Here is a 25,421-nt window from a genome sequence, read left to right on the forward strand (position 1 = left end):
GTCATAAAAGCCAGAGGTGGTGCAACTAAATACTAGAGATGTGTTTTCATTGTTATTTCTTTGTTTATTTCTCATGATTCCATATATTTTTTCTCAGAATGAAGTGATTCTATATTTTTTCCCTGCACTTGCTCTATAAAAGTAACATTTACTGGCCACTACAATGTTTTTATTCACTGCTTTTAGTGTTTCTGAATGCTAAAGAGTTGCACTTTTGAACTAATTATTTTTCAAGCTTTTTATCTGAGTTTGTTCTACGTAAAAAAATGTCTGAGTGAGTGCTTGTTCGAGACTGGTGATTCCATACTTCTTGCTAGGGGGTTTGTATAAGCTACCCAGCATCAGAACAGATAAGAGTGAGTAGACGGTCACTACCTTTTCAATGTTCACGAATGGTGAGGGTTTTATTTTGATTCAACAGCTGTTCGGGCCCCGCTACTCGTGGGCCAATAGGAGCGCTCGCCGTTATCAGTCGAGGGAAAAAATCCCCACGGTCGCCATAATACAGCAGCAGCGGAAACGGCTGAGAAGTGGCTAGAAAACAAAAGAGAGCACGCAGTCGTCCTCGCCATTTGGTATGCTCTTGCAGGTACAAGCGCGACTCTTTACATCCATCTGACTCATTTGACACTTGTTTTAGGCCGAGTTGGATATTGAAAAACATATCGGTGATTTTTTTTCACCTTCCGGAGCGATACTTATTAGAATAGCAAGTCGGTCAGCTCCGAATAATTGGATCTGCTAGCTTGATGCTAGCTAGCCAACTAGCTAGCATGCGCGAAAGCTAATATAGCTCGGAATGAATTGTAGATCCAGTATTGTGTAGTTCTAGTAACCCGGTTGATCTAAATAAACGAAGCATGTTTTGTGGTGGGTTCTGTAATATAGTCTGGTTAGCAATAGCTTGCTGCTGCGATGTTTCTTGGCCTAGTGTTGTTCACTAGGCAGTGCAAGGCTGTTATGTAAACAATTGTGCTGTATCTTTTTCTAAATTGTACTGCGCGTGGTTGATAAACTCAGCGGGACCAGGCTTACGTTATATAGGATTTATTTAACCCACTTAGTGACTCGATTTCCTATTCAGTCTGGAGGAAGTGTGTCCGTTTTAACGCTAGCAGTGTGGCGTGTGTGTTATGTATAGTTTGGTGGCCAACAAATGCCTATTTAGGTTAAGCTTGGCTAATCAGCTATCGTCAATGAGGAAAAAGATCAACTAATCACTAGATTCGACTATTAACACATTTTCCAACTATCTTGTGGTATTATCTCTATCATTGTCGCGAGTATTTGTTACTGCGCTCTGTGTTACCTGGTGTCATCCTAGTATAATATTGTAATACAGTTTGTGACTTGGTATGTGACATTTTCATTACAGTGTTATTTTTTAGGCGCATGCGAATTTGAGTCTCTATTAAATGAAGGCACACATCATCAAATTGTGCTCCTCTTTGCTAAATCTTAAGAGAAGGCTTTCCCACACTGGGATGTAGGTAGGGTTGCTTGGAAAACTACATTATCTTATGTACGATATGTCTTTTCAGTCTTGAAAGTGTTGTTTGTGGTGTGATAATGCCGTGTTGTTAATCTTACTTTAAAAAAGTAATTACAGTTACAAATTAGTTCTCCCGAAAAGTAATTGCGTTAGTAACTCAGTTACCTGAATGTAAGAGTAATTAGTTACTTGGCAAAGTAACGGGTGATAATTTTCATGCCCCCCCCCCCCCCCCGCGCCCCAAAAAACAAAACAAAAAAAAGTCACACAATGTGAAGTTTAAAGGTTTTTTTTGGGACAATTGGCCCTAGCCCAATTCTTTACCCTAAACTTAACTAGACACAGGGGTATTGGGGATATCGCGATAACTAGATAGTAACCTTTGCTATGTGTGGAAGTCATTTAATGCTGTGAATCAACCGTCTAAGTTGTTAAAAATTGCTCCCTTTATTGAATTAGTTCCCTTCTGTCTACTTTTGACATGTGTAAGTTTTAAAACTATTTCATCATTTAAAGATAGATTTAAGTCAAGATTTGGCCGATTTAGGAGCATTTTAGATAATAAGTTACTTAGGCTCGCTAGGAAGGTTCTCTACAACAGAGCCTTCCTGAGAAGGCTACTGCTTTAAGATGGCAGCTGTTTACTAACGCATCTAGTTCTTCATTATACATGTTGCTAATGCATAGCCTGGTACTCCAGACTCACCGCTGTTCCAGCTATTGAGTCTGGCCACCATTAAGCGGATAAATTTCCAGGGCGGAGCAAGCCACAGCAAACAGACAGCGGAGTGGACCAATTAGTCGGTGGTGTTGATTTCAACCAATTCCGTGTAGTTAGTTTCTTGGTTATTAGTTTCAGGGCTAAGCTAGTAGGAGTCAATGAGCCTGTCCTAGCACACCAATAAAAAAACAACATATGCACGCATGAAAATAGCCGATGACCTTGCAATCAATAGTGTTGGCTATGTTTCCAGGATTAAGTTATTAAAACTTTCCATTGCATGTCAATTACTGCAGTATGAACAGCAACATTTGTAATCCAGTAGCTCTGAAGGTAACAGGCTGCAGAGCGGAGGGACATTTTTTTTCCGCCGGTGTGTTTGTCGTAGCCAGTAGCAAGTATCCAGTTTGTATTGTTCCTTGTTCTTCATAGGGAATTTGTGGAAACTCTCATTTGCCCATTTCTTCTGTCTGTTTCCACAGTTTCTAAATGCATGTTTCACTATATTGCAGGTTTTCAGTCAAGACTCTGTAGACTGATGCTGCATTCGAGGAAGGTGGCAAATAGGCGTTTTCCAACCTCCCGACCAGGATAAATATAATTGGAAAGCCCCTCGAACAGGGGTGCCCTGGTCGCGAAGTCAGGGGGAAAAAAAGTACCCCGACTTCACCAGTTGCTTAAAATCAGACGTCACTCGACAAAATGCGCTGCCCGTCGAAAAGCAGACAGTCAGTAGTAAAACTAAAGAAGGTAGTTTACAGTGTGGTCTATTTACCTTAGCTGTCGTATTTCCTCCATTATTTGATCGCTTACAACACAGGTGTCAAACCGATACCAGAAAGGGCCAAGTGGGTGCTGGATCTTGTTCCAACAGATACAACGCAGAGAGTTTAACCAATGAACTTCCTGCTGAAACAAGCAGCACCTGACAAAGTTCGACTGATTACACATGTAAAAGATCTAATTGGTGAAAAGGTGTCCTCTTCATTGGTTGGAAACGAAACCTGCACCCACTTGGCCATTTCTGGAATCGGTTTGACACCTGTGGCTTACAAGAAGCCATGTTTGCTGGAGATCAACATGTCTTTTGATGGCCAAAATAAAAAACACTTGGAACGCTTTGTGATCGCAACTGGTACCATCTGAGTGGGATAAGTCCGACTTCCAACCTACCTCGAATGCAGCATGAGCACGACGGCAGAAGCACGCCTCTCTATTGTGGTTGCATTACACCTCTAAAAAAAATAGTCCCGCAGAAATAAATGAATTATGGCAGTTTGGTGTGACAATGTTTTGGCTGCATTGTTATTTTGCACAAGGATCTGCATTTTGAATTTATTTGACTAGTAAATAACTAACAAACTGCACGGAAGTAGTTGAAATCAACTCCATCGACTAAGTTAACCCTCGCTAACTCGACAATTAAGCCTAATGTAAAAAATTCTGAACTTCCGCTGTGCTTCAAATGCACTTTCAAAAATCGCAAGATATTTTAAATAAGGGAACCTATTCAATCGTTTTTCTCCTTAATATCAGAAGAATTTTTTTAGATAATTGCTGAATAGGATGAGACCTGTTTGCTGTCCCTTCATGTAGCTTAGCATTGATACTTTATATTTGCCTCAAATAGCTTATCTCATTAACTCTCAGCCATTTTCCGCAAGACATCCCCTTCTGTACCGGCCATTTGTGATGATTTTGACTCCTCTTTCAAGTGTTCTATTGTTACATGAACACAGAATTTACAAAAAGATTAGATTCTAGACCTGCACATTATATCGTTTGAACAGTGCGCGTGTGTCATTGTGACTCAACCAGTCTTTCCAAATAGAGCTATTCAAGTCATCTGGTGAAATTCTTCTTGTTTTGATATATTACAAACCCCCAAAAATCGCATTGTCAGTTTTTTTCCCAATATCGTTCAGCCCTATTAGATTCCCATCTTTCATCGTTAAAAAAAAGTTTGTTATTGCTCTTTTCATTCTTTAGATATGAGCAGTTAAACATCATAAACAGCATTTTTTTATACAGTACTGGCCAAAAGTTTGGACACACCTCCTCATTCATGCGTTTTCTTTATTTTTATGACTATTTACATTGTAAATTCTCACTGAGGGTAATGAAACTATGAATGAACACGTGTGAAATTATGTACTTAGCAAAAACGGGTGAAATAACTAAAAACGTATAATATTCTAGTATCTTTAAAATAGCCTCCCTTTGCTCTGATTACTTTTTTGCACATTGTTTCCATTTTCTTGATGAGCTTCAAGAGGGAGTCACCTAAAATGGTTTTTGGCTTCACAGGTATGCCATTTCAGGGTTGATTAGTGGAATTTATTGCTTTATTAATGGGTTTGGGACCTTCATTTGTGTTGCATTGAATGAGGTGTGTCCAAACTTATGGCCTGTACTGTACATCTTTGGTAGCGAATGACAGCCCCCCCAAATAAGTATATAGTACGTATATAGTAAGCAAATAAGTATTTAGTCAACCACTAATTGTGCAAGTTCTCCCACTTGAAAATATTAGAGTGGCCTGTAATTTTCAACATAGATAAACCTCAACCATGAGAGACAGAATGTGGGGAAAAAAAACAAAATAACATTTTTTGATTTTTAAATAATTTATTTGCAAATCATGGTGGAAAATAAGTATTCGGTCGATACCAAAAGTTCATCTCTATGATGTTTCCACCCCCATGCTTCACAGTAGGTATGGTGCAATTGAAGTATTCTTTTTCCTCCAAACAAGAGAACCTGTGTTTCTACCAAAAAGTTCTATTTTGGTTTCATCTGACCATAACACATTCTCCCAGTCCTCTTCTGGATCATCCAAATGCTCTCTAACGAACCGCAGACGGGTCTGGACGTGTACTTTCTTCAGCAGGGGGACACGTCTGGCAGTGCAGGATCTGAGTACTTGGCGGCGCATTGTGCTACTGATAGTAGCCTTTGTTACTGTGGTCCCAGCTCTCTGTAGGTCATTCACTAGGCCCCCCCGTGTGGTTCTGGGATTTTTGCTCCCCGTTCTTGTTATCATTTTGACACCACGGGGTGAGGAGGGAGTTAAAAGTCTGTGTTGCCCTGCTCTAGAGGAGATCTGCATGGAGGAATGGGACAAAATACCAGCAACAGTGTGTGAAAAGCTTCTGAAGAGTTATAGAAAACGTTTGGCCTCCGTTATTGCCAACAAAGGGTACATAACTTTTGGTATAGACCAAATACTTATTTTCCACCATGATTTACAAATAATTAAAAAAAAAAAATCAAACAATGTGATTTTCTGTTTTTTTTTCCACATTCTGTCTCTCATGGTTGAGGTTTACTCATGTTGACAATTACAGGTCTCTGTAATATTTTAAAGTGGGAGAACTTGCACAATTAGTGGTTGACTAAATACTTATTTGCCCCACTGTAAATGAAGCCGACTCAAAATTAGTCGTATTAGTGTATCAAATACTTGTTCTCCCCACTGTAAATCTTATGGACAGTTTTTTTAAACCGCAGTGTTCTGAAAACCTTTGAGTAGTATGCTATCATAGGTCATGTCTACACCTAGGAGGGGTTTTTTGTTTTAAAACTGAGGATCCTGCCCTAATACGCCGGGAAAAAATAATTACGTCCACACCAGCAACGTTTGTTGAACAAAAAGCTTCCACAGCCAACCGCATTCATTCATTTCCAAGTACATTCTAACAATGTGAGAAAAATAATTGTTCGTAATACCCCATCCTTTACATTTGTTCTTCAATATGAAGCACTACAACAGTTTTTTTGTAAATAAATTTAAGCAAAAAAGCACCTTTCTTATTTACTCCAAATGTAAACATTGGTCTCATGTGTGACGTTGGGAGAAAGTTTGTTGCAGTTAGTGAAGTTTCCACAGTTTAATCTCGGTTATTCGTGTCCACATGATGGTGCAACAAATGCAGAATTCGCACATACAGTATTCACTTCTGACGGCGTTTTTATGAACCCCCGTTAAAATGTGCGTGCGGATGATTGGCCAAACGGTAGAAAAAGGTCTTTTTGCCAAATACCCTGCTAAGTGTAGACATGGTCGTGGTGTTGAAAAAGGATATTTCAAGGTATTTTTTTTAAGTGAAAATGTATGTACAAAAACAACATTTTCAATTCTCGAAGTACATTTGGCCTACCCTGTATATGTACAATACAAGACTTTATCTAGAGGGCATCATATCTCATTTTGACACTGAGCAAAAAGTGTATTCTTTTGGTGGGCCTGTTCACATTTTCACAAATCCGTACTATTGGTCAGCCCGCACGTGGATGTCTTTGTCGATGCCCTGCTAATGGCTCAACAAACGTTAAGTTTTTTTTTTGGTTTACCGCAAAGTAATGGTTTTAAATACGAGGGTATGCTCTGATGCCAGTGATGTATAACCATTTTATGGAACATCATGCCAAGTATTATTTTTTTTAACAATCGAAATATGTAGAATTTGAATTTCCCTGTTTGCCATCGATAATTCCACAGCTTGTACTAATATTTTCTGGTTTTGCTAGTCAATTGTTTTTCTATTGTGAGAAGTTGACTGCTCTAGTTGTGGGTCATTTGATTGGAAAATTTCTCTCGGTCATTTCATTAATCACTAGGCACACACCTATTTCTTTTTATGATTAAGTTTTTTAGCTGGAGAGACAGCTTGATTGTTCTTTCCAACCTCTCCTAATAGGCATTGATCTGTCTCTAGTGTTACAGGAATGCCCAAGGAAAAATATGACCCGCCAGATCCCAGGCGGATGTACACAATAATGTCCAGCGAGGAGGCAGCCAATGGGAAGAAGTCATACTGGGCTGAGCTGGAAATTAGTGGTACGTATTGTTTAAGACATCTTGAATGCAAATATTGTCCAACGTTCTGCTGGGTTAGACCACCCCACACTAGGCATATGCCGGTATGAGATTCTGATGGTATGATAACCTTAAGCCAAAATATCATGGTATCGCAATTACAGCTCTAAAATTTGTTACTTTGAGATACAGTGGTACCTCTCTACATACGAAGTTAATTCGTTCCAGGATCTTGTTTGTAAGTCAATGGTCGTATGTCGAGCTGGATTTTCCCATAAGAATACATTATAATTCCATTCATTCATTCCACAGCCCAAAAACCTACACTAAATCCTTAATAAATACTGCTGTTACTATTGCAAATAGCAATTACAAAGAGCAAAACAAATAAATTATGAATAAAAATCATATTAATGGTAATAATAATATCTGTAATAATGTAACGCATCGGGTTCTAATGTGGCGGACTTTTTTTTGCTGTACCTGAACGCACCGCGGGGCAGACGTGATGGTGAGCAAGAGAGCGCGTTTCTATTTTACTTTGTTTTGATGGTGGCGTCAGTGTTGATTGAATAAATGATTAGAATCCTGATGAAGGTGGCGATGTTACCACAGTAAAATTTGTCACCTTAACTTAAAAAGACTGGCGAACGGAGGAGTAATGATTTTTTTTTTTTTTTTCTCCAGGATTTTTATATTTCAAAACATATTAGCAAATTGGAACATGAGTATAAAGTGAAGTTAAAATAAATAATAATAAAAAAAAAAAAAAGATGAACAAAATATTCTAAATGAAGTTAAAATATATGCAGTCCTTTAGGTGAGCCTAAACCCTCAGCCACAGCTAATCATTATTACCATCAGAACAAAAATAATTTAATTTTTATCCATAAAAAGCACGCGTGTATGACTCGTATCATGTTTACATAATAAACACACTCTCTTTCTCAACACAGACAGTTGCCAGAGAGAAAAAACATCATCGTAAGACACACTAAACACGCTGGAGTTAACTCTCGTAGTTTGTGGGAAACGTTCATGACAGTGTTTACTAACCCTTAATTTTGTAAAATGCTAAATCATATTGGAGGTATTGCCTCCTCGGCAGCCACCCTCCAAAAACATGTTTTACATGTCGGTTGGCCCTCCTCCTCTAAGCCAACAGCCATCTGTAACTTTTCTGTAACCAAAGTATTCCCATACCAGTGATTTCGTTTTTTTCGCTGGAGAAAAAAATTCAGAGTTTCACCTCCTCTAGTCATCGTGTTGCACAGCTGACTCACTCGCGCTGAGCAACAACCTGTGGGGGAGGGTTGAGCCTTGCAGCGGCAAGCGAGGGATTTCTCCATGCGTTTTTGGGACGTAAAAATGGCTAATACCGTAGGAACGATATGAGGGAAAATTTTTGCGGTTTTGAAACCCTGACGTTTTCATACCACAATAAACCTTGAACCCGGTAATCGGCACATGTCTATCCCTCAATCCATCAGACCGTTTCGTTCAGAAGGGCAAGTCACGGTATTGGCGACATTGATAATGACCAAAAAAAGAAGCTATTCCGAATAAATTATTCTAATTCATGACTATCATTTTTAATATGGAAACGAGGACATTAGTTGGGAAATAAGAGAAAACAAACATTACCAACAGGACATTCAATCTAAATCATTTATTGTTGGAGTAGAATAAAATGTCAGTGTGTATTGACATGTGGTATATTGTGATTCATGATGTGATTTTTGGGATGTAAAAAATAGCGAATACCGTACTACGGTATGATGGAAAATTTTAGTGGTTTTGAAACCATGACATTTTCATACAACAGTAAACCTTGAAACTCGTAACTGGCACATGCCCACCTGAGTATCTATGATCCAATTTTGTGACTTAGTTTTCACAAGTAAATGAGTAAATCAGAGAAAATATAGTTTCAGACAGGACATAAATTTTTGCCCCTCTATATGATTTAATGATTTATGGAGTAGAATCAAAAAGAGAAAAACGTAGTAGCTACCAGTAGTAGTAGTAATTAGCTCTACGCTACTAGAGCTTTTCATTGCTGGTGTTGGATGCTATCCACTTGGTATTTTATCTCTAAAATCCATAATCTGTTTTAGAGCTCGACCGATATGAGATTTGAAATGCCAATGCTTATACAGATATATATTCCAAAGCAGATTTTTGTAAGTCGATATTTGAGGCAGATATACAGTACTTTGTATACAATGAAAGGCAGTTTTTCAGAAAATTGCTTCAACAGCTTCAAATTTACAATGATGACCTAAACTTAAAGGATTAATTCTTTTTGTTTTATTTTTATTTTAGTTTAATAATAATCATAATAATAATAATAATCTTTTGCTTGTGCTGTGTTGTTGTGGTTTTGACATCGAGTCTGTTAATAAACAGTGTTGGGAATAACGCCGTTATAAGTAACGCTGTTACATCACGGCGTTATTTTTTCAGTAACTGGGTAATCGAACTAATTTTTTTCCCCGCCGTTACAACGCCGTTACCGTTACTGACGGTGAAAAGTGGTGCGTTACTTACTTTGAATAAATTGAAGAAACTACCAGCCGTAGCGAGTCTACTCTGCTGTTTATTTGGCATCCAATACTTTGGGTGCGTTTAGGTTCATGGCAATGAAAATGGTAAACACACATGGCTTACCTTTGCAAGAACGATGGAGTTGCCGTTTGATACGGTCATAATGTGCAGGTCCTGCACCCATCCGCAGCAAAACTGTTCGTAGCTTTGTAGCGATTTGTAATTTTGGAATCGCTGATGAGTTAAGTAACATAGACCAAACTAGGCATGTGCCGGTATGAGATTTTGACGGTACGATAACCGTGAGCAAAAATACTGCGGTTTCACGATATCACGGTATTGCAATTATAGCTACAAAATGTGTTTGAGATGTATGGGTTAAAGAAAATACCTTTTCTCCATTGAACAGGATTTAAAAAAAAAAAAAATTCAGAACATAGTTGCAAATTGGAACATGAATATATTGTTAAAATATCAATTAAAAAAAACATATTTTAAATAAAATTAAAATATATCTTATAGACTATACCCACAGCCACAGCTCAAGTTGCTCAAGATTAGCGCAAGAACAAAATAATTTCTATAAAAAAGTAAAATCACTTCTGAATAAAATTTTTAAAAATTTATACTGCATCACTTTTTTTTGAGGGTGGAAAAGCTCAAGTGAAGTTTTGCCAATTTCAGCCACTGTGTCAGATCTAGTCTACATGATGCCATGCCTTTGTGTTAAAAAGAACATAAAGAATTCATAAGTTAATAAGTTAGTTAAAAATGTACAAGCTAGTATAACTTAGTTAAAAATGTAAAAGTTAGTTAAAATGTAAATATTGTTGTGGAAAGGTTTCATCTAAACAAAAAAAAACATTGGGAGTGAGACCTCTCCTTGAGCTAACGAACGTGGATTTGTGCTTAGGGCAAGGTCATCTTTCGCAATTAACGATCTTTGATGCTATCCTTTTTCCCCTTCATTAAAGCGAATCAAGCTTGTTTTCTCACTCTGCGGCTCTAACACTCGACGAAGTTGCTCTCCCAGCTAAGCCTAGGCTAACATTCATCTGTGTAAGCTTTTAGTTAGTGTGTATATCGAATTTGAAAGGAAAATGTGTGTTTTGTTTTTGGCGAACTTTTCCATGGTGCTAATCTGTTGAAGCTACTCACATATGGAAAAATACAATTGTACAACGTTTTAAATGTATTCATTTTGTAGATTACACTTACCACGATTTGAGAGCTCAATAAATTGAAGAAAAGAACGCCTTATGTTTGGAGTATTTGTTTTTGGGTTCGCTGGCTGTCTAGCCGATAGCGTCACTTTCACACACAGAAACAAACGGGAGGGGGTGAGCGCTGCCGCGCCACACCACTTTTGGCTGCATTTTTGACACATGAAATATGGCGAATACCGTACTACGGTCTGACGGAAAATTTTAGTGGTTTTGAAACCGCGACGTTTTCACACCACGGTAACCGGCACATGCCTACACCAAACAATAAATACAGCAGAATGTCCATTTCGAGTTATTGTGGAAGCCCGTCGACATCTTTACACCATTTGTATCGCCTTAGTAATGAGTTTGTCTCTTTATCGAACTGGCAAGTTACAGTTTACTGTCCCGCGAGCCAGACCTGCTTCCACTATGGCTGCGTTGTTGTCAAATCTCACATGGTCCCCCATTCTGTGACGTAAACGCTCGAGCCTAATAGCGCATGTACTTCAGAGCCGGTGTTTTCACACACAAACCGGAACAGCGCATGCGGCAAACACACACACGCAAAACGGATGCAGAGGGATATGGGAAAATTTGTCCTTGACGAGGTGAAGATATAAACACTATTTCAAGTTGGTCGAAATTAAAGGAAAGAACGTGCATGTAAAGTGTAATTTATGTCCCGGGGCAAAGCTTTTGTCGAAATCTGTGGTAAGCAATTCAAATCTGTTTATTTTTGTTGCACTTCAAGTGTAGGATAAATCGGTTGCTGGTGAGGTGCAATAAATATTACAAGGTTCTATAACACAACTACCTGTCTGTTCTTCTCTATTCAACTGACTCGAATACTGCTCAGAAAATTTCAAATTCTTTGACATACAACTTCTTTTTAAAGTAACGGAAATAGTTACTTTCCCTGGTAACTAGTTGCATTTAATATAGAGTAATTCAGTTACTAACTCACTTTTTGGAAGACGTAGTGAGCAACTATAACTAATTACTTTTATAAAGTAACGCACCCAACACTGTTAATAAATCTGTATATATCGCTACCAAATCAACCAACGCAGCACTTCTTTTTCTGATTATACACAATCAGCAAAAACACTACATTATTTTCAAATAATTAAACCCACCAGGACATCACGATGAGATGTAAACAAGTGCGAGTGATTGCTTAAGAAGATGCTCGCCATGCTAACGCGAATGCTACGCCAACACTATGAGTTTAGTGTGTAAGGATCACTCGGTAAACACTTTACCGAGGCTAAAGCAACATTGCACATTCGCTCATGCAAGATAAAAAAAAAATCGGACAATATTCACAAAATAGGCAAGCCTGAAGCTTCCTGTAGCAGGGTCTTTCCGGGGCCTACCGTCAGTCAGCGGCAGCCACAGTTGCCCACACAGATGCCTGATCAAAATCATATTTTATCGGCTTATTTTTTGTTGGAAAAAAGTCCTTATGTCGGCCCGAAATATCTGTCAGTCTCTAATCTGTTTGAGTGGTGGCAATTCTGTGTCACTGTTAAGTTCCCAAAGTGATCTTGTAATATTGAAAAATGATTATCGCATTGGAAAAGTTAGAAACTTATTTTTTCCCCACGTATCTTGATTATTTGTTTTTTTATTTCTGATCATGTATCATCAATAAAACTGTTCCATGGACAAAATGTTGTTGGTCCCATTTTAAAATGTTTTGTGCACAAGCTCCCTCAAACACTAATAGCCCATAACATAAAGGATGACAATAGCGTCCCATCTGTGAGTTTATAGAGTCTATCAGCTATCAAACCTCATATTATTTTACACATACTGTATTTGTATTTTCAATCATTTTTGACCTGGGATAACTATTGGACCTTGTAATGATCGCTGGCATGTCCTTCCCTCAATCAAATTCGATTTTGAAGCTTTGTCATTTTTCAATTTTCATAATTGAATATGACTTACAAATGTCATTAGCAAGTACTTTTTATTATGATGTTGTGGTGCTTAACTCATTGGTTTCTGTGTGTGTGTGTGTGTGTGTGTGTGTGTGTGTGTGTGTGTGTGTGTGTGTGTGTGTGTGTGTGTGTGTGTGTGGCAGAGCTGTAATATGACAGATAAAAGTAATAGGGGTTCAGATGTGCTAATTGTTGTTCAGAAAGCAGTTGAGATGTTTGGCGAAATCCAAAAAAGTAGTAAGTAGAGGGAAAGACCTGTGGCCTTATATTCATTATTATAATTTATTTTGTCCTTGTCAAAGATGGCAATTATTTAAACTTGTCTGAATCTGTACGGCACTCAGTTTCTCATTGGTTGTCATAACGTGTGAGGTTACATGACTATAAAGCAAAATTAAATCCCAATGCTTGATCTTGATTAGCTGTGCAGTTATACTCAACAGTCTCAACACATGTTTGACTTTTGTACCGTGAAACCATAATGGTAAGTCACACATGCTCATGATTTTAGGTCGAGTAAGGAGTCTCAGCACCGCCCTTTGGTCACTCACCCACCTTACTGCCCTTCACCTCAGTGACAACTCATTGTCACGCATCCCGCCAGACATTGCCAAACTTCATAATTTGGTGTACCTGGATCTTTCATCCAACAAGATCAGGAGCCTGCCGGCAGAGCTTGGCAACATGGTGTCTCTCAGGTAGGACGTCGCTGATAATTTTGGGTCTTCTATTTATTTAGACAGAATCAGTTGAATTACATTTTCTTGCATGAAAGCATTTCACTAAAGTTCCTATGGTTAAAGGGCTTTTTATTATTCTCCATGTGATTAAATCGGTTACAGTGTTACCTCGAGATATGAAAGCTTCGTTCGGTACATGGAAAATTCATTTTACGAAAGGAAGATGAAAACTTTTCACGCCCTCCAACCCCCTAAGTCTCTGCCGCCACTGTAAATGGTGTGCTGCATTGGAATTGGACAGCCCAAACATGTCCCGGCAAAATTATCAACATTTATTTATTCCAATAAAAATCATAACGAAGATCTATTTGCAAAGTTTGGCTTGGTTCATTGGTAGTCATTACCCAACGCAGAGGTTGTGATTTTGATTCTCCGCACTGATGACCTCTTCTAAGTATCCTTGAGAAAGATACTAAACCCCACGTTGTCCTGGTGCTGCGTCACCAGTAGGTAGATGAGGATATAGTGTGACACGTTTGAGGACCTTGTTAGGGTACATGGCATCATGAATGCTTTGAAATACCAGGACATTTTAAATCCAAATCTGTTGCCCTCTGCCCGAAAGCTGAAGATGGGTCGTCACTGGGTGTTTCAGCAAGACAATGACCCTAAACGTATGGCCAAATCTACACAGAAATGGTTCACCAGACACAAAATCAGGCTCCTCCCATGGCCATCTCAGTCCCCAGACCTTAACCCCATTGAAAACCTGTGGGGTGAGCTGAAGAGGAGAGTACAGAGGAGAGGACCCAGGTCTCTGGATGATTTAGAGAGATTCTGCAAAGAGAAATGGCTGAAGATCCCTCTTTCTGTTTTTTCCAATCTTGTGAAACATTATAGAAGATTAGGTGCTGTTTTGTTGGCAAAAGGGGGTTGTACAAAGTATTAACACCAGGGGTGCTAATAATTATGACACACATTATTTGATCTCAAGCAATTATTTCTTTATGTGGGATTTTTTCCCCACTGAATGAATGCACTTGTATTGAAGGTTGTATTTTCTCTTTTTTTCCGTTAAGGTCCCATAGTATTTAGAAAAAAATATATATTAGAAGCTAAAAAAACACATAATTATTATAAACCAATAATTATGGAGGGCACTGTATCTTTAAATGATGAAACAGTTTTAAATCTTTGACATGTTGTAAGTAGAAGGGAAGTTGTGGAATAACGGGAGCAATTTTTATCAACTTTAAAGGTTGATTGACATTAAATTAATTGAATGTAGTTTAAAGCTGCTGATACAGAACTGGGACTTGAGTATTTTATTTAATGTTTTTAACTGTTAACTTGATACTGAAATATTAGTTTAGTTTAATCTAATAGGATTTCTTAAACTATTTTGGAACTAATGTACAAAAAATAAAAAGTGTGGGGGGGGGGCATCAATAATCGATTTATGATCGAATCGGAGCCTCTGAATTGTAATCGAATCGTTTGGTACCCAAAGATTCCCACCTCTGCTAGTTAGCGCCGAGAGCTATGCTAATTAGCCAATTCGCTAAAATATATTTTCATGTCAAGTTGTTCGTTGTTTGGTGGTGTACTTAAGTTACTCCAGATGCAGAATGTATAAAACCAGGATTAAGTACAGCGGTGACAGTACAAACATGCGAAATAGTACAGAAATCTGTCTGTTTTTGCACTTTCTTGTAATAAAAAAAAGTTTAAGAGCAGCTTTTTGTTGTATGGGCATTTTTCCATCGTTCCTGTTCAATCATTAGGATATTTTAAATAAATAATGGACATAAATCTGTTTGGCTACTATATTAATTAGTAATATACGATGCATCGATAATCGTGATAACCGTGATCATTGTCAACACGGTTATCATCGTTCAATAATCGAATCTTAGCACCCTGAATCGTAATCGAATCGAATCGTGGGGTGCCTAAGATGGCACATCCTAAGGTAGCGCCGAGCCTATGCAAATTAGCGACTCTGCTAAAATGTATTTGCATGTCAAGTTGTGTCTTGTTTGGTGGTGTACAAAAGTTATTCCAGATGCAGAACGTTTAAACCAAGATTAAGTACAGCAGTAACACTACAAACATGTGAAATCTGTGAAAACAAAGTAAATTGGTTAAAAGAAGTCTATTTGTAAAGACACTTTGTTTCCAGAACATGGGGAATTCATTCCATCAGTGTAAATTTTACCTTTGAGAGAAATAAGTACTGCCTTTAAAACAGCTAATGTTTTTGCACCTTCTTGTGAAAAAGAGCATCTCAAGGTCAGTTTTGTGTTGTATAGGCATGTTGAGGAATAAGTACTGCCTTTAAAATGGTTAATGTTTTTGCACTTTCTTGTTTTAAAAAAAAAAAAAAAAAAAAAAACAGTTTAAGGGCAGCTTTTTTTTTTGTTTCCATCGTTCCTGTTGAATAATTAGGATATTTTAAATCAATAATGGACATAAATTTGTTTGGCTACTTTATTAATTAGTATTGTATGATGCGTCAATAATCGTGATAGTCCTGATCGTCGCCGATACCGTGAACATCGTTCAATAATCGAATCGTAGCACACTGAATCGTAATCGAATTGTGGGGTGCCTAAGATTGCACATCCCTAATGCTGACCAGGTCCATATTCTGAAACCCATTCAACGGAGTACCCATTAGGATTTAAATCAAATAAATCAAGTCTACGTCAGTGTACTCAAGTTAAGTTCAAACTGAAACGTCTTTGTGGGAGTTATTTTTCTGATTGTTTGAAAGCTTGTCCCTAGTGTAAACTGATATTTAAAAAAAAAAAAAAAAAAAAAAAAAAGGATTTGTTTCAATGAGATGAAAAATATTTATTTAAATGGAAATACAATTTTTGGCGAAGGAATATTCCAAGTTAGAAACAATGAACGTTTTGGCGTACTGGGGCTATCAAGCGCAGTAAGTGGCCTTTCTGAATACTCCACCCCACTCCATACATATTCCAACCATTTTTTAAGAATAATAGTTGTGTGGTACAGCCAGGGCTTGAACTTTGCTATTTCGTCCATGTTTTGTCGCAGCCAGATCCAGACGTGTCCTTCCCTCGACTGTACGAGTAAAACGTTATCTCAACGGTAAAATACAACACTTGCCATAACCATTTGATTATTTCTACTCCTCGGAATGTGGAAATATGTATTTAGCCTGAGGCTAATTAAATATTTCGGAACGTGACTATCTAAATTACCACAACAATAATAGTCTTTTTGTTACCTGACCCTCATCCTCTGGAACTTTTCTCTTAAAAAAATACTCATCCGAAATTAAACCCAGTGAAAGGAGCAAAGAACTAATGTTAAGCTAGGACACGACGATTCGGGCCACACGCCATAAAGAACTTAAACATTACGTCATTGTCAAAATTAAGGTCGTTTTACAGGTTAAAACCAGAATTACATTCATTAATTTGAAATACCTTTTTGTGGATTCTTGTCTCGATTTCCAACTCTGTGCCAACACTTCTGGTAGCTAGCTTGAAACAGGAGATTCGATGTGATTTTCAAAATAATGCGAACAATTTATATTTGACATGCTATTTCAAACGACTTATGAGCTATATAAATTTATACGTCATGTTAAATTATACAAATTGGAAATTATAAATTAGAATGCATTTTTACGTCTTAAAAAAATCTCATTTGTAAGGCATGGCAGCTTTAATTTTGGTTTGATGCAGCGCCACAATCTTTTATATGTAGGGGAACCCTGTATAGTCAAACAATAGTTCCATTATTGCATTGCGTGAGTGGGAATGATCTATTACGGTACGTATTATCTTTCGTATGATGAAAGGAATTTTTCGTTTACCTATGCTTTCATATCTCCAGGTATTACTGTACTTCCGAATGTTCCTGCCTGGTGGTGAAAGCTAACTTTTATTCTTCACAGGGAACTGCTTTTAAATAACAACCAGTTGCGGGTTCTGCCCTTTGAATTGGGGAAACTGTTTCAGTTACAAACACTGGGGTTAAAAGGTGAGTCACTCACTCATTCACTGCCGTTGATGGCTATAGCATTGAAACATACATATTCACTGGTGTCAGTAAGTGAGGCACAGGCACCCTATCTTGCAATATCATTTTACCTCTCTGCTTTTCTTAAACCCATATCAGGAAACCCACTTGCACAAGAAATTATGAGCCTCTACCAGGAACCTGATGGTACGCGAAGACTGCTCAACTACTTGTTAGACAATCTGGCGGGGGCTATCAAGCGCAGTGAGTGGCCTTCCTGAATACTCCACTCCACTCCATACATATTCCAACCATTTTAGCTTGCAAAATACTTGTTTGATAGTGGGTAACTGATAAAGGAATAGCATAAATGAAACACTTAACATTATTTTGCCCACCACCAGTACCAACAGAGCAGCCCCCAGCCCGGTCGTGGATCTCCCTCCAGGAACCAGACCGAGCCCGGCCATCAGGTATGTCAAAAGACAGTAAGGATAGTACATTGTAGTGTTACATTAGCTTGTTGCATTCGTACTTGCATTACTTTGATAAAGCCAGAGGGCTTATTTGTGTTTATAACATCATAAAGGTATACTAAAAACTGCTAATCACCAAACTAATAGTAGTGGATCGATACGATGGTGGGATGGAAACCTTTCTTTTGAAATTCATCAATTAAAAGTTAAAATTCAAGCCTTTTATTCCGCTTTGTCCACAAAGCAAATCTAAATGGATAGGTGAGTTCTTGGTGACCTTTCTAATTCATCAGTAGCGGCTAGCTTCAGAACAAGGTTTGCAGATGCGTTTCCTTTGTTGCGGACACAAGAAAAATAAGTCTAGGCAGTACTGCCTGACTCTTGTTTAAAGGAGTTTAACGAATGAAAGATTTTGTAGCAACATCTGTCAGATTCTGCTGGGCGGCCTTGACTTTACTTGGCCTTGACTTCAAAGTGGCCTTCCAACAAAATGGATAGTGCTCGATCAAAAGAGGGATCTTATGATTAGACCCATTGAAATGAATTAACCATGACAATTTACTTTTTAAGTGGGTAACAATATTTGTTAAAGATACACGATAATATCGGTCACCGATAATTATCAGCCGATAATGGCAATTATGACGTCACACAGATAATCCAGATAATAACAAAAATTCAACCGATAACGCAATCCGATAATTATATACTTGATTTAGCCTCCAAATATGCGCAACCGAAGAATTCAGCACGCCGGCTCCTCAACCCCTCCCTTCTCTGAAGCCCCTGAGGGAGGAGGGGTTGAGGAGACGTAGTTACACGACAAGAAGTAGTTGAATATTATGGCGGCTGTTACTAAAAAGTGACGCTCTCGCCATCTGCGAAACATGTACCGTAGAAGTTCCACGAGGCAGAAAGAAAGCGTCCTCATTCAAAACCACTAATCCAGCAGCCATTTAAAACTGCATCACAAAGATTTTTGGAACGAATACGAGGCCGCTGCTAGCGGGAATGCTAAAGCTATTGTGAACACTAACTAAGTTAAACTACAGGGCTTGTGACGATACAGAGTCGGGCTGTTTGGGAATGCAGCCCAAGGCGGGTGGTAAATTCGCATCTAAGGCTAAACACCGGCACGACTGGAGACCGATAGATGGCAAGTAGCCGTCTTCCGACGGAGCCCGCTGCTCTGGCCGGTCCGGCAGGCCGAGCAGCGACCCGCACCGCCTATGGCGGGCCGAGCCCGGTTCCCCGGCCTCGGGACCTCCGGCGAACACCCTGGTTTCTCGAGCGTTCCCCCACGGCGTGCGAGCAGAGCCAGGACCCGAATACGCTGCGGCGAACCGGCCGGGGCGGGCGGATTAACCGGTACGAACGTAGCTGCCGCTGCCGCCGCCAAAACAAGACACGGTTTTGTTTTTACCTAAATGACCCGAGAACCAAAGCCCTGGATAAAAAAATAATGCATTTTATACGACCACCATTCTTCATGAAAAAGTGATGTCCAGTAAGCAAGCTTATCATGACGGCACAGTGGTTAGATGATAATTTAAACATGGAGGAAACGAAGTCAGTCAGTCAATAATGCATTCAGTATGTAAAATGACGAGCGGTCAGATGACTTTGTAACGCTGCCTTTATTTTTGGCTTAACAAAACTCAGGCACAAAACAACACGCACGCGGATGCCAGCTCCAACTCCGTCCAAATAGTACTGCCGTTTAGCAGTTTAGCTGCTGTTAAGCAAATGTCGTGAAAGCCGCAAATGTAAACAAAGCGCTGCAGAATGGGTACATGACATCTCGCTCTTTTAAGTTAATCATTTTCACAGTGTGCAACAAATGTGCCAATATTAGCAATCACTTTTCAAATTATTTAACTTATTTCTCTGCTCAATTACAGTCACAGTAGATAATAAAATTCTTAAATATTCTGTAGCCACAAATATTATTCAAAATCTTTCCTTCTTCCAGGGTTTTTTTTTTTTTTTTTTTTTAGGATTAAGTATAATAATGTATGGCTTAAGTGTATTAATGTTAAATATATGTTAGGAATGGCTTACTTTTAAAGGCATTTTTGTGCAACTTATGTATTTACTCTGTAAGTAATTGTTGCCAAAGGTTTACCATTACACAATTTCAGACAATCTGTCAATATTTAGATGTTTGAATTGACGACTTGTTCATATTTTATGTTGAAAAAAAAAAGCAATAAATTATATTTTTGCACAGTAATATTTTCTTTTGTGTATACTTTAAAATTTTACATAAATCATTTAATAGAATTATCGGCTTGACATTATCGGTTATCGATTGGAATGAGGAGGAAATTATCGGTTATCGGTATCGGTTGAAAAATGTATTATCGTGCATCACTAATATTTGTCCCAAAACGTTGCACTTTTTCAACTGAAAGCATTTTTATGGAATAAGGTCTGAATTAAAAAAAGACACAAGTGTGAATACGGCTAACTCTGGGGGGGATGCATTTCGTATCCTTGCATTTACTTTCAAAACAGTGGAGAAACTGGAAAATATCCCAGGTCAAAATGGTCCTATTTAAGGACTGTTATTTTTCTTCTTCAGAACAGTTTTAATGGTAAAATCTCAATATCAATTAGGCATGTGATCCACATCATTCTTTTTCTGTTTAAACAACCAGAAACAAAAATGTTAATTTGAAGTGCTTAAAATTATGACTAGTTTAATCCAAATACCAGGAAATGTGTACTGATATGTCCCGTGTTGTTCTGACTTTCCTGTTATTAGTTAATCATAATGATTGCATTACGGTCCATGCCCTAATTCTGAACTTTTAAGGTCTTTTTTAGATTAACGGTGGCAGCGTAGTTTGCCGTTCATGTTGTATGTGGGAAGGGACTTTGCTGAAGTCAGTTAGCATTTCTGGCCATTTCCGATCGAGCGGCAAAGTGTGAGTGAATTTGCTGTGGGGGTCCTGAAATAGAAACTTGTTTTTTTTTCAAGAGCGGGTATGTTTTGAGCGCTTCAAAAGCGGATGTGCTGTCGTAGTGCTTTGGCAGATGGATACACACTAGTCACAGCAGAAGAAATCTTGATAAATGCGCTTTGAGTTTCCCGAGCTTTGGGACACTCATAATGTGGGTTTCACCTCTTTGTTACAGTGAATAATATTTCAATGCACGTTTGAGTTAGAGCAGGGCGGTAAACCGAAAATTTACCGGTACCGAAATTCTTTACGATGACCGACGTCATTTTGACCATGACGGTAAATTCGGTAAGTTAATAAAACAAGAAAATACGGTCTTTTCATCCCGCTTTGACTCTGTGTTGTTCGGCTATGTTCATTCCCCTTTAAGAAAGCAGTGTGCTTACGTATGGAGTCACGTGGTTATCAGGAAGCCAAACAAACGAGCCCGGTAGGCTAACGCTACAAGCAAACGTGATGGAGTGTTGCTTAAGGGAGGTTCGCCAAACTTTCACCCGACATTAAATAGACTCTTGGCGGCACCCAGACGGGCTTTCACCCGCTGTCCTCCCTTGTTCTCACGATTTCCAAAGAGGATGCTTTCAATGCTTTCTACTGGTAGCCAAGCTACAGGTTAACGCTAGTGGCTAACGCTAGCGTTTAACGCTACAAATGAACGTAATGGAGTCTGATAGCGGCTCTAAACTTGTCGAACCAGCTGAACTTAATGAGTGGATTGGTCTCGGACTGCATCTAGCAATTATGCTGCGTTCCAGAAAAGTGGGATGTCGGACTTTTCCGACCTCCGAGTAGGAAAATATCATTGGAACGCCACTCGAACTGGGAGGTCCAAGTCGCGAAGTCGGAGAAAAAATAACTACCCCGACTTCAAAGTTGTTTCAATCTGACGTCACTGGACAAAATGGCGTTCATGAAAACGTATTGAATGATAACACAATAATGAAGTAAATCAAGTTTATTTGAGACGCCATGTATTTTTTTCTCATACAGTGAATTATCTTTGTTGTGCTATGTTTTTATGTTGACGATCAGCAAAGGATGTAACTAAAAAAGGCAGTTTACAGTGTGGGCTATAACGCAGCCGTCGTTTTTCCTCTACTATTTGATCGCTTATAGGAAGGCAGGTTCGCTGGAGGTCAAAATGTCTTTGGATGGCCAAAATAAAAAACACCTCGTCGCGATCAGCCGTCTTTGTTGTTTACATTTGCTTGGAACGCTTTGAGGTCGGAACTGGTACCATCCGAGTGGGATAAATCCGACTTCCCACTTCTCTGGAATGCAGCATTAGTTTATCACGTTATTGTTTATCTCTTGTCTGTGTGTGATTTCTCTGATAGCTTTTGTGATGGTAAAGCATTCAGCATAAAGTACAATCTAACAGTGAAAATTATAATATAACTGTTTAATGGCCCCAGCTATTTTTCTGTATGTGCTTAATTCTGTGTCATTAGATCAATGCAGCTTTAATGTGTGTGTGTATGTATTAAAAAATGCACTGGGAAAAAAAGACCTGAAACCTTGCAGTAAACACCTGTGTTGAGTAATTATGTCACAGCAGCCATTAACAATAAGTTTTTTTTTTTTTTTTAAGTGTACTGTTCAAGCTGTAAATAATTTGTGTTACAATGACATGTTTGCACAGGCATATTGATTTTGACAATATACATTGTTCAAGCCATACAAGCTGTTTTAAATGTTCATACTTGAATTCTTATTGTTTACAATAAATTTTTGTATACTTAATGTTTAGACTGCATGTACAATTGTTAAATATATTAATTTGAAAGCTGGTAAATAAATCAACAAGAAACTGTTAATCTGTATTTCATGCATTGATTCAGATTTTCAAATTATATAACAGTCTACTTGGGTGAATCTATTGTCATTTATCGTTATCGAGGTAAATCTGCTCAATTTATCGTGATACGTGTTTAAGGCCATATTGCCCAGCCCTAGTTTGAGTTGAACTGTAGTTCACTAGTAACAAAAAAGCTATTCATGCCTGCAGGACCTAAGAAATCTCTTTACATGGCTGTTATAATCTCCCCTACTCCTTCTGGTAAGAAAAGTTGTGGTTTGTGTGTGCAACAATGCAAGATAAATGCATTCGTGCTTGGGACTAAAGTAAAGAGTTAAAAAATAAAAAAATCGATCAAATGTTCAGCTCATCAGCAAGCTCTGCAGGTGCTTATAACGATCGTGATTATTAAATTCAGGTGTGTTAAAGGAGGGAGACATGGAAAGTAGGATAGTGGCTCTCGAGGACCGGACTTGCAGACCCCTGGTGTATACTTTGCTTTATTTCTGACTTTTTTTCGTGATATTGACACGATGTTTTTTGTTTTTTTTACCAAGAAGTATCAGTGCTTTTGTTAAGAGAAAGATGACCACAGTAAAGCCAATTCTACTTTACTCCAGCATCTGACTTCTCTTTAGAGTCTGATTTGTTCACGTCTGACTTCTCTTTAGCAGTGTTGTTAATAACGGCGTTAGAGTATAACGGCGTTACTAATGGCGTTTTTTTTTTTCAGTAGTGAGTAATTAATTACTTTTCTCATCTTTGCAACGCGGTTACTGAGAATGTATAGGCGTGCGTTACCATACGTTACTACGTTGGTTGAATGACGCCAGAAAAGTCTGAGGGACACTGAGTCATGGAGAGAGCAGAGCGGGAGTGGGGTGGAGGGGAGTTGTGACGCCATTACAAACGCGATGCTAGGTGGGTCCAATAATACCTGACTTTAGCTGATAGCCAACAAACTACGCCCACATGATGCTACGGTAGATATCACGTATATAGAAGGCGATGCGAAATGATACTCATCGGCGTTAGTAAACAGCCGCCATCTTAAAGCAGTAGACTTCTCAGGAAGGCTTTGTTGTAGAGACCCTTCCTAGCAAACATAAGTATGTTTTTATCTAAAATACTCCTAAATTGGCAAAATTTTGACTTCTATCTTAAAATGATGAAATAGTTTTAAAACTTTCACATGTCGAAAGTAGACAGAAGGGAACTGATGCAATAATGGGAGCAATTTTAACAACTTTAATGGTTGATTCACAACATTTCAATGACTTCCAAACATAGCAAAAGTTACTCTCTAGTTGTCGCAATATCTGCAATACCCCTGTGTCTAGTTAAGTTTATGGTAAAAAATTGGGTTAGGGCCACTGTTCAAAAAACCCTTTGAACTTCACATAGTGTGGCCTTTTTTGAATGGGTGGGAAAAAAACATGAAAAGTAGCACCAGTTACTTTGCCAAGTAACTAATTACTCTTACATTCAGGTAACTGAGTTACTAACTCAATTACTTTTTGGGAGAAGTAAATTGTAACTAATTAATTACTTTTTATAGGTAAGATTAACAACACTGCTCTTTAGAGCCTGATTTGTTCACTGTTTGTCGATGTGTGTACCCACACATACTGAGGACGGAATAAGCGCCTTATTGGCACTTTCCACTTGATCCAGAAAACTGATGTTTACACTATTTTGATTTCAACAATAAATATAGAGGTGCAATATAAGCACTTTTTCCATAACTTCAGGTGACATTATTTTTCACAGAATTTTTATTTGGAAAACCTAGAAGTTGTTAAACTTGGCATTAGTAAAGCATCCAGTGGGGCATCACAGTACAATTTATTAGCCACAATGTGTTATGTGTCCACGACCACATATATCTGTATCGGTTTGATATCGGTACTACATTTTTGGAGTTGGACAAAACCGGGACATCGATTATCGGTTAAAAAGTCATTATCGGACACCTGTAGCATTTTGATTTTTTTTCTGAAGTGATATGCAAATATCGCAATAATCATCTTCTAGTGTAATATCAGGACCAAATCAGGACCTGTGAATCGTGATGCGAATCATGTCGCTAGATATACAGTAGGGCAAATAAGTATTTAGTCAACCACTAATTGTGCAAGTTTTCCCACTTGAAAATATTAGAGGCCTGTAATTGTCAACATGGGTAAACCTCAACCATGAGAGACAGAATGTGGGGGAAAAAAACAGAAAATCACATTGTTTGACTTTTAAAGAATTTATTTGCAAATCATGGTGGAAAATAAGTATTTGGTCAATTCCAAAAGTTCATCTCAATACTTTGTTATGTACCCTTTGTTGGCAATAACGGAGGCCAAACGTTTTCTGTAACTCTTCACAAGCTTTTCACACACTGTTGCTGGTATTTTGGCCCATTCCTCCATGCAAATCTCCTCAAGAGCAGTGATGTTTTGGGGCTGTCGTTGGACAACATGGACTTTCAACTCCCTCCACAGATTTTCTATGGGGTTGAGATCTGGAGTCTGGCTAGGCCACTCCAGGACCTTGAAATGCTTCTTACAAAGCTACTCCTTACGAAGCCACTCCTCGTTAGATCTCGTTAGAAGAAGTTAGACCTCTTTGACAGCCAGAAATCTTGCTTGTTTGTAGGTAACCAAATACTTATTTTCCACTGTAATTTGGAAATAAATTCTTTAAAAATCAATGTGATTAAATACTTATTTGCCCCACTGTAAGGCAATACACACACTGAGTGAAGAGGCTGGACGGAAT

The 25,421-nt window shown here is 38.4% G+C and overlaps 1 protein-coding gene across 2 annotated transcripts in view; it reads left to right on the forward strand.

The window, feature by feature from the left end:
• The first annotated feature begins 426 nt into the window (after positions 1 to 426).
• Positions 427 to 25,421, forward strand: part of cnot6a (CCR4-NOT transcription complex, subunit 6a) — a 46,129-nt gene continuing 21,134 nt past the window's right edge. The window contains exons 1-6 of one of the 2 annotated variants that reach the window (XM_057850141.1): positions 427 to 589; positions 6,932 to 7,053; positions 13,245 to 13,431; positions 17,348 to 17,433; positions 17,572 to 17,676; positions 17,817 to 17,885. In XM_057850141.1, the coding sequence (XP_057706124.1) occupies positions 6,942 to 7,053; positions 13,245 to 13,431; positions 17,348 to 17,433; positions 17,572 to 17,676; positions 17,817 to 17,885 (559 nt within the window). In that variant the 5' untranslated portion in view covers positions 427 to 589; positions 6,932 to 6,941. The remainder of the gene's footprint in view (positions 590 to 6,931; positions 7,054 to 13,244; positions 13,432 to 17,347; positions 17,434 to 17,571; positions 17,677 to 17,816; positions 17,886 to 25,421) is intronic. The other variant, XM_057850142.1, reaches the window with a different exon arrangement.

The sequence above is a fragment of the Corythoichthys intestinalis genome, chromosome 11 (genome assembly GCF_030265065.1).
Source record: "Corythoichthys intestinalis isolate RoL2023-P3 chromosome 11, ASM3026506v1, whole genome shotgun sequence".
Lineage (NCBI taxonomy): Eukaryota > Metazoa > Chordata > Actinopteri > Syngnathiformes > Syngnathidae > Corythoichthys > Corythoichthys intestinalis.